The sequence below is a fragment of the Miniopterus schreibersii genome (assembly GCF_964146895.1).
Source record: "Miniopterus schreibersii genome assembly, chromosome: 18".
In the NCBI taxonomy this organism is placed as follows: domain Eukaryota; kingdom Metazoa; phylum Chordata; class Mammalia; order Chiroptera; family Miniopteridae; genus Miniopterus; species Miniopterus schreibersii.
In genome coordinates, this window is record NC_138121.1 from 25,296,415 (window position 1) to 25,306,310 (window position 9,896).

General features: G+C 47.9%; 1 protein-coding gene across 1 annotated transcript; it reads left to right on the forward strand.

The window, feature by feature from the left end:
* Positions 1 to 3,371: 3,371 nt before the first annotated feature.
* HSBP1 (heat shock factor binding protein 1) lies at positions 3,372 to 7,770 on the forward strand. Its single transcript, XM_081118410.1, has 4 exons — positions 3,372 to 3,511; positions 4,135 to 4,201; positions 4,970 to 5,090; positions 6,178 to 7,770. Exons 1-3 carry the CDS (start codon positions 3,467 to 3,469, stop codon positions 5,086 to 5,088), a joined length of 231 nt encoding a protein of 76 aa, XP_080974536.1. The 5' UTR covers positions 3,372 to 3,466; the 3' UTR covers positions 5,089 to 5,090; positions 6,178 to 7,770.
* The last annotated feature ends 2,126 nt before the right edge of the window (positions 7,771 to 9,896 follow it).

Consider the following 9,896-nt stretch of genomic DNA (forward strand, 5'->3'; position numbering starts at 1 on the left):
GTTACACAATTAGTCTAGAAAGAGCTGTAAAAAAAATGCTAAGATACGACAACTATGACACTTAAAGGTTTAAAATGAGGGTTGTTCGAAATGGAAGTTTTAAAGGTTAATTACTAGTGCCTTACACATAATACAGTAGTTTTGTTAATGGAACAATATTCAGTTAGGTTCGGTGTGTCAACCCTATAAAATAAGTATATCAGCCGTGACTGTAAATTAGTGAAGCTTTTGGGTACAGCAGCTGTTAAAAGACTTTTGTCTCCGTGCAGAGAGAGTATGCTGTCTTTCTAAGCGCCAAAAAGAAAAAGTATCCACTAAAAAAGTGTCAAGTTTGCCTGGTGTTTGTGTAAAGAAAATTTCACTTCAGATAAAAAGCCTTCAAGTCTCCTGCCAGAAACACACACACCTCCTCTAATTTGTGTTCTATGTTGCTCCAGCCATAGGCCAGAGGCGGTTAGAAATCAGAGTGTGGGTGCCCAGCCTTCTATGCTGGGTGTGGTAGCCCCAGTGTTTGGGGTCCAAAGTGAAAAGGCCTGAAATGCCCCCCAGTATTGACTACTCACTATCCAAGTGATTCTGGAGCTTCATGTCAACGCTATAAAATACCAAGTATGATACAGATTGAAAGTGGTATGACTTTATCAGCTGTTATGGGTTGAATTGTGTCCCCCCAAGAAGACATGTTGAAGTCCCAACCCCCAGAACTTAAGAATGTGGCCTTATTTGGAAACAGGGTCTTTGCAGATAGAATTACAGTGGTACCTCGGATTTCAAGTGTAATCCATTCCAGAAGACCGTTCGAGTTATGAAACATTTGAAAGCCGAGGGATCCACAGCTGACAACAGCTGGGCCTCAGGATCCTGTCCTCAGCGGAAGCCGCGTGGCCTGTTCGACTTCCGAGGCCTGTTGGAAAACCAAAATGTTCTACAACGGAGACATTCAAAAACCGAGGTGCCACTGTAGTTTGGATAAGGCCATACTGGAGTGGGGTAGACCCCGACTCCATAAGAAGACACACACACACACACACACACACACACAGGCCAGAGGCCGTGGGAAGGGGGAAGCAGGAGTTGGAGTGACCAAGCTAAGGAACACCTACAAGCCAAGGAACACCTACGAGCCAAGGAACACCTACGAGCCAAGGAACACCTACGAGCCAAGGAACACCTACGAGCCAAGGAACACCTACGAGCCAAGGAACACCTACAGGCCAAGGAACACCTACGGGCCAAGGAACACCTACGGGCCAAGGAACACCTACAGGCCAAGGAACACCTACAGGCCAAGGAACACCTACAGGCCAAGGAACACCTACGGGCCAAGGAACACTTACGGGCCAAGGAACACCTACAGGCCAAGGAACACCTACGAGCCAAGGAACACCTACAGGCCAAGGAACACCTACAGGCCAAGGAACACCTACGAGCCAAGGAACACCTACGGGCCAAGGAACACCTACAGGCCAAGGAACATCTACAGGCCAAGGAACATCTACAGGCCAAGGAACACCTACAGGCCAAGGAACACCTACAGGCCAAGGAACACCTACAAGCCAAGGAACACCTACAGGCCAAGGAACACCTACAGGCCAAGGAACACCTACAGGCCAAGGAACACCTACAGGCCAAGGAACACCTACAGGCCAAGGAACATCTACAAGCCAAGGAACATCTACAAGCTCAGGAACACCTACAGGCCAAGGAACACCTACAGGCCAAGGAACACCTACGAGCCAAGGAACACCTACAGGCCAAGGAACACCTACAGGCCAAGGAACACCTACAGGCCAAGGAACACCTACAGGCCAAGGAACACCTACAAGCCAAGGAACATCTACAAGCTCAGGAACACCTACAGGCCAAGGAAAGTCAAGAATTGCCAGGAGCCACCAGAAGCTGAGGGAGAGGCACAGGACAGATCCTGCTCAGAAGGAACCGACCCTGCCAACACCCGCCCTCAGATTCCTCGCCCCCAGAGCCCGGAGAGGATACATTTCCTTCGTTGTAAAGCCGCCCAGTGTGTGGTGCTTTGTAGCAGCAGCCCTCGGAAGCTCCTGCCGGTCCTTCAGTCTCAGTACATACGGAGGAAAGTTATCAAGAAATGGCCCAAGGAAAAATAAATTCGTGCTTGAAGAACAAGGGAACAGAATCCTAGGCAGTGTCCCTAGATCCCTCTAAAGCCGGGGTTTCTCCACTGAGGGCGCCCCCCCACCTACCCGCCCACCCCAGGAGATGCTGGCAGTGTCTGCAGGTTGTCACAGCCGAGCAGGGGGCTTCCAGTGGCACCTACTGGGTAGCAGTGGGCGAAGCTGCTCAGCAGCCCACAGTGTACAGGGTACCCCCCCCCAGGAAGGAGCGGGCCCAGGAGCCCGCAGCCCTGCCCTGCGCCCCCGCAGCAGCCCTGCCCTGCGCCCCCACAGCAGCCCTGCACCCCCACAGCAGCCCTGCCCTGCGCCCCCACAGCAGCCCTGCCCTGCGCCCCGACAGCAGCCCTGCCCTGCGCCCCCGCAGCAGCCCTGCCCTGCGCCCCCGCAGCAGCCCTGCCCTGCGCCCCCGCAGCAGCCCTGCACCCCCACAGCGGCCCTGCCCTGCGCCCCCGCAGCGGCCCTGCACCCCCACAGCGGCCCTGCCCTGCGGCCCGCAGCGGCCCTGCACCCCCACAGCAGCCCTGCCCTGCGCCCCGACAGCAGCCCTGCCCTGCGCCCCCACAGCAGCCCTGCCCTGCGCCCCCACAGCGCGGGGCCCAGAACCGCAGGCGCGGGAGGGGCGGAGTCGGAGCCCCCGGGCTCAGGTCCTGCCTCTCGCTCCCTGACTGGACTGCCTCGTTTAAGAGCTATGTCATTTTCTCAAAATTGTAAAACGGCGATAATTATATCACAGGGTTCTCCCGGGGATTAAGTTAAAGCACTGAGATGTTTTGTTTTTTCATTTATCTTTATTGCTGAAAGTATTACAGATGTCCCCCTTTTTCCCCATTAATCCCCTCCACCCAGCATCCGCCCGATCCCCACGCCTTCCCTCGGACTGGGCCCAAGACAACCAGTGCGGCGCCTGACGACGGCCCGGGAAGAGGTGCAGGCCACCCTCCCGCCCGGCGCCTGACGACGGCCCGGGAAGAGGTGCAGGCCACCCTCCCGCCCGGGGCCCCGCCGCGGTGTTCGGTTCCCTTTTTTCCAACCCGGACAGGGCCGGGGGCGGGGCGCGGGGCGGGGCTAAGGGCCCGGAAGTGATGGCTGGGGCGGAGCCAGACAGGGCAGGGAGGAGGGGCGGGGCCTCGCTCGGAACGGAAGCTCCCGACCGCAGGCCTTTCCGGCGCTTGATGCCAACTACAGCTCCCACAACCCCCCGCGGTCGCGCGCCTGGCATATGTGGTCGCGAGACGTCGTCGCTGGGGCGTCTGCGCGGATAAACGGAAGTGTTGGTGACGGTCTGAGATATCACCGCCAAGCTGGGAACCGGGGAGATGGCCGAGACTGACCCCAAGACCGTGCAGGATCTCACCTCGGTGGTAAGGGACGTGTGGGGGGGGCCCGAGGCCGCGACCTCCCGGGGCGGCGCCCGCAAGGCCCGCGGACCCAGGCGTCTTTTCTGCGTCTCTCCCGTCCCGCTCTCTGGAGGCCGTGTTTGTAGAGGCTTCGCTCGCCGAGGCCTCTGGCCACCTTGGTCCCCCCGGCCGCTGGGTGTGGTCCCCTGCGCCTGCTGACGTCCCCAGGCCGGACCCCCCTCTTCCCTCCACTCACCTGTCCCTGAGCCGCACCCTCTCGTGACGCCCTGGCCCCCCCGGCGTCAGCCCCACACCCCCAGCTCTCCACGCAGCGCACCCTTCGCCACCTCCCTACATCCCGAGGCCTCCCAGCCGTCAAAACTGCCGGAAGACCCGACAGATTTTGAATGGCAGCGCCCTGGGGCCCAAACGGGGAGGGGCTTCACCGGCCCCACCGTCTGATTTGACGGACGGTGAAAGGGAAACCCGGAGAGGGGAATCCTTGCCGGAGGCCGCGGAGCTGCCTCGAGGTTGGGTTGGGGCTGGAACCCAGGATCCTAGTCCCCCCCTGGGACCAGGGCTCCTGTCCTCTTCCCATGAAGGTGTCTCAAGGTGGGCGTGGGGTGGTTTGTTTCGTTATTTCGTAGGTGCAGACACTCCTGCAACAGATGCAAGATAAATTTCAGACCATGTCCGACCAGATCATTGGAAGAAATATCCTTGATATTTGTAGTCAGCCTCTTACGGGTGTTTGGAGCCTGTTTTCTCAGTATTGGTGTCGATAAGTGGGTGGCGTTCAGGCCAACTTCAGCCAGTCATTTACCCAATTTTTTCCTGAGCTCGAATGTGGTCTTCTTGGGAAGTACTGTGTGAAGAGCTGGGCATACAACTGAGCCGGATGCCGGGCCTCAAGGAACTTACAGTCTGCTATTGTAATGACTGTTGACTGTGAGCTAAACATTTTATGTGTGTCTTTCCTCTGATCTTCACCATAACCTGATGAAGAGATTATAGTATTACCTTTATTTATCGGATGAAAAAAAATAGAAGCCTAGAAAAGTAAAACAACCTGCCCAGATCCCATAACTAGTAAAGGGCAGGGCTGGCATTTGTTCCTTCCCCCAGGTCCCTGTACTCTTAACCAAAAGATTAGTCACGCCCTGCTTAACAACAGGGATACACTCTGAGAAATGTGTTGTTAGGTGATTTCATCCTCGCGCAAACAAACACTAGAGGGTACTTACAGAAACCTAGGTGGTGTGGCTTACTACACACCTCGGCCATATGGTATGCCACCCTCAAGTATTTGTCCCATCGTTGATGGAAATGTCATTATGCGACACGTGACTGTGTAACTCTCCAAAGGAAATTGGAAAACCAGTTTCATTAAGACAGTTGTGTTTAAGGCCATAGTCCACAGGGCCCTGGAGGAAAAGGCTAGAAATGGGAGATGTTGGTGCACTTTGTCTTTAACTTTACCACTTGATGACATGAGTAGTCGCATTGATGACCTGGAGAAAAACATTGCAGACCTCATGACACAGGCTGGCGTGGAAGAACTGGAAGGTGAAAACAAGATACCTGCTACACAAAAGAGTTGAAGGTGAGGGAAGGGGCAGTGTAAGTATGGTGTATGTCAGTATAATTTTGATGGAGTCACTTTCCCAGTTTTTATTCATTAGACCTATGTCCTCATTAATTAAGACCATTGATTAACATTAGATAACCACTGAGTTTATATCATTAGAGCCAAAAACAAAGAAATGTGTTTTGTTGAAAATTCTTATCACTGGCAGATTTTTAATGTGTTTTGTTTTGTTTTGTTTCAAAAAAGATAATTCAAGTACCCACATTGTCACCTTCATAAATGCCTTAAATTCTGAGGATTCTTTTGGGAACACTTATTGCACTCAGTAAATGCCAGGACAATACCTGCTTATGGCTTAGATGACCTAGATTATAGCTACATTAAGCCTTCACCCTGGAGTTGATTTGAATTTCCACTTCCATAGTTTCAGATATCAGAGGAATGACTGAGTGAGTGTGGTGGTTACCTCTTTGCAACCCAAAAATAATTTTAAACTCCCTTTTCTCCCATCCCATTTTTAGCATTTTAATTCCCTATAAAAATAAAGTTCACTGAAAATTTTTGGGTAACTAGAGTACCAAGCAGAGTATAGAGTAAGAGACACCATATTCCTTTTTTTTTTTTTTACTTCCTGGGCGTGTCCTGGCTGGCCCAAATTATAAGTTTCTATGAAATACAAGTTGCTTTGAAGTACAAGAAAAATAGATTGGGTTGATTGTCTGTGTGAGTAAGTCACAGAATTGTTTTGTGTGGGTTGTCATCTTTATTCCTCTATAGAGATAATTTGGAAAATGTCCTGTGAGACTTAGAAGCTTCTCATATCTCAAAAGCCCCATCAAGCGAATGAGTGCATCCTCTTGAGGACTGAAGACTTGAGTTACAGGGATGATACAAAGAAAGGGGTGGGGGGCAGAAATGGATTCGGAGGTTTCCTTAATAAAGATGTCCAATTAAATGTATTTCTGCTAGAGTATCGTGCACAGAAAAGAAGTTTAGCTCAGTAGAGGGTTCTCAAAGGATTTTTAGTTGATAATTCTAAGTATCATTTTTATTTGTCCTTATATAATGAATAACATCTTGATGGTTTTTCATTTCTCAATAGGTTGCTAATTAACACTGGAATCTGGAACATTTTTACAAGCCAAGAGAAGACCAAATGGCTTTTTGCAACTAATGACTATGTGTAGACAGGTTTTATGTTGTAAAGCGTGCATTCTTCGTATCACATACTATATAGTTAGGTGACAGAGTGATCTCCCCCGCAACCCCCCAGTTTCTTGAACATGGTAACTTCACATCTCCAATCTTGGTCAGTTGTGCTATTAAATATTAAACACTAAAACTTTGGCAGTTCCTGCATAAAATTGTCAAATTTTTTAGTGTATTTTTGTGAAGTCGTTTTTTTCCTATCATCGCTTTTGTAGTAGTTGCTGTTTGATAAAAGTTGCTGTGTAATTTTTTTCTATTAGACATAGTAGGTTATTCCTTTATAATTAGACTTTGTAAAGTAAGACATTTAGAGAGTTTAGGGTTCCTTAATTCTCAACAGAGTGACTGATGAGCCAACACCAAATACTGTGTTGGTGATACTTTTCAAATGGTTCAAACCATTTAAAAATTGTTTATTCAGAAATACCTGGTACTACTCTGTTGCCAAAACTCAGACTTGAACTGTGATCTTGTCTAAGTCTTTGAGGTCAGATGCTAAACTAATGAATAGTAACCACTGCCACTTTAGTGTGAGAATTTTTACATATAGAAAACGACAGAATTGCCTAATGTAAGGAGGCACGCGGTAGTTAAGAATTTTGCATGAGATTTGAATACTTCTGTAGGACCCTGTGTTGTTCATCTACAAGTTACCGTAAAAAATCTGGCAGGATTTTAAAACTCAGCTATTCCATCTTTTATTTGAGTTACTGATTGGAAAAAGGAACAGAGAAGGAAAAGAGACCATATTAAGTCCATGCCAGTTGCTTCACTAGAAAATAATAAAAGATACAGTAGGCTCAAGTTTTTAAGAAATACTGCTTCTTTACACTATTTCTAACTGAATTCCTGTTGAGTAATGGTTTTATTACTCATTATAGAAGACAGAGATAACTCTTGCCACCCAAAAATGTAGTGTCGGGAATGCTAATCCTAGAGGCCAGTATTGACTGAAGGAGATCCGTGATTGTCACAGCAAAGTGATTTTGTATAGAAAAAAAGTGAAAAGGTTGAGGGATGGTATAGTGCCTCAAAGGAAAACCCTTGATGAACACAATATGATTTTTTTTTAAGTTTTCTATATCACCAGTCTTGGTTGATTGTATTGCAAATATATAATAATATTAAGAAATAATTTTTCCTATTTATAAATTATATAGAGAACACAAAGGAGTAAGTTTCTTCTGTGATAAAATGAATTAACCCCTGTTAATTACCCAGCTGCAGAAACTCCTTTGATGGGCCAGTAGGTTGTTTCGCAAGGTTTAGCCCTGAAAGCCTGAGCTTGCTGCACTCCAGCCAACCAGATGGAACCTGTGTGCGGTGTTTTCAAGCCAAGTAGATGGCAGCTGGAAATGGTGTGGTGGGAAGGTTAGTCAGGTCTTAGGTAGGAGTTGGCTTCCTTGAGTAATGGAAAGATTTCTGAGGCAAGCTCCCCTGGCCAAAAGTGTCTGCCCTGAATAAAGGTGCCTGAAATCCTGCTATCAAGCTTCCTTTGTGTCGAAATGATTTGTTTAGTTTCTCTCACTTTCAGATGCAAATGAATGTACTACTTTAGATTATGAGCTAAAACCTCTGGAAGGATTAAGTACAAATAACCAAAGGCAAAATGGGACTGGGAGGTGCGTGTGGAGATTGTGTTGCGAGAGCCTTGGTGACTGTCAGGTTTGCCTGATGGATGTGGGAGAGTTGATGTTACACCATGTTCAGACAGAAACCTTTTCCAAATCTGTTCCCCAGGATACTTGTCCTGGAGAAATTCTAGAAAATAAGGGTTTATAGTCACCTGGGTTTAGAAAATTTGCCTTGTACTGGATTGACTTCATGAAAAATCAGTGTAAATTAGCATATTGAAGGCTCTGAGGTCCCAGAGCAGAAAAATGTGATTTTACTTTCTCACCTGCCAGTTTCCAACTTATTTGATGAAGGATCCTTTTTACACTTACCACCTAATTAACATTTCATTGAACTAGTGTGGTGTAAAATACTGTGTACATAGGGAGATACCATTTAAAGTGGTCCCATAAATAGCAATAGGTTTTTGTTTGTAAATGACCACCTGCAGTGCCACAGACTCCACCCTTTCTCCAGGCAAAGGGTTTGTGGCCCTAGACAGGCCTTCCCATTTGTACAGATGGATGGTTTCCCTCGACTGTTAAGGCAGTACCTGTGCGAAGTGAGAAATGCCGATGCCAGCTACGTTACCATTACCCCCACTGCCTCCTGCCAGACAGCCTTTCTGGAACAGCCTGGGTCTGCCGGAGAAACAACTCCTTCCTCCCGGGGCTGCATACAGCCGCCTTGTCCCGCAGCTTCTGCTTGGTGACACCCGCCCCAGGAAGGGCTTCCAGCCCTGGCCAGTGTACAGGTCAGCACTGCCCCTCTCAAGTTCCAGGTTCGATCTTTTTGTGCAGGAAAGTGCCCCTCTCATTCTCCCAACTAGTTTTTGTTCATTTAAAGGTCCGAGAATATCCTAGTTAGGGCTAATAAATCCAACAAGTGTGGAGATGCTTATACCAAGCAGAGCAGCCATGTACTTGATTAAATAAATGCCCTCACCTCCCAGGCCCAGAGGCCCCTCCGGCTTCCTCCTTTGACTTCTAGCTAATCCTGCTTTCCTTCAAGCCACAGGATCTTAAATATTTTAATCTTATTTGCTGATCAATTTTTTTTCCCTACTGTTTCATTTCTAGTAAAGCACTATTGTGTTTGACCTTATCAGAACAAACATACAGGATTTCAGGTAATTAAAGGTTAATTTGCCTTTGTGCGTCCTTGGAACCGTAACCGCACAGAGCATTGTTGCTATGGGGACATAGAGTCCTCCAAACAATCAATTCAAAGTGAACTTTTTTAACATCCTGTTTGTAAATTGAAGATTTCCTGAATAGATAATTATGTTCCTCTCTTCTTTTTTGTATTCTATAATTTATGTTTTCATTGGATTAAAAAGGCATCATTTGCACAGTACGTTGTCACAGCTAACCCTGAAAGTTACCTAGCAACAGCTAACGATTAGCCTTAGCACTGTGGAAAGCATTTATTATTCCTGTGCTGTTCCAAGCATTTTGTTTACATTATTTGGCCTAATCCTCCTGACAACCCTGAGTTGGGCTTGGGTCTGATCCGTCCCAGTTTAAACAGAAGGAACCCAGTGTTGGGCTTCAGTTGACCAGGTCACAGAGCTAGAAGCAGCGGCGACTGCAGAGCTCGCTCTCGGCTGCTTGGCCCAGCTCCACGAGAGCTAGTATTTCCAGTACGCCAGGGCTGCCCGGGAATCACCAGCCCGCTACCTCGGGGGCTACTGAAATTCAGGTTCAAAAGTGCTTTTGCATTTTCAACTAAACCGAAAATAATAGACATCTTGTTGTGAATTTTTATTCAGAATTGAAACTTCGGGGCTGCTAGAAAATACATGCCCCTAGACTAGCGTCTTTTTCCCCCCCAAAATAAATTATTTGAGAACAACTGTAGAAACAAATCCAGTTCCATTTCTCGAATGTTGGCCCTGACAGAACAGCAGTGAGTACTGGTTTTCACATTCATGTAACATCCCATCATTTCTCACAAAAATTGTTCCTTGAGACCCACCTTGGGGGGAAAAATAATGCC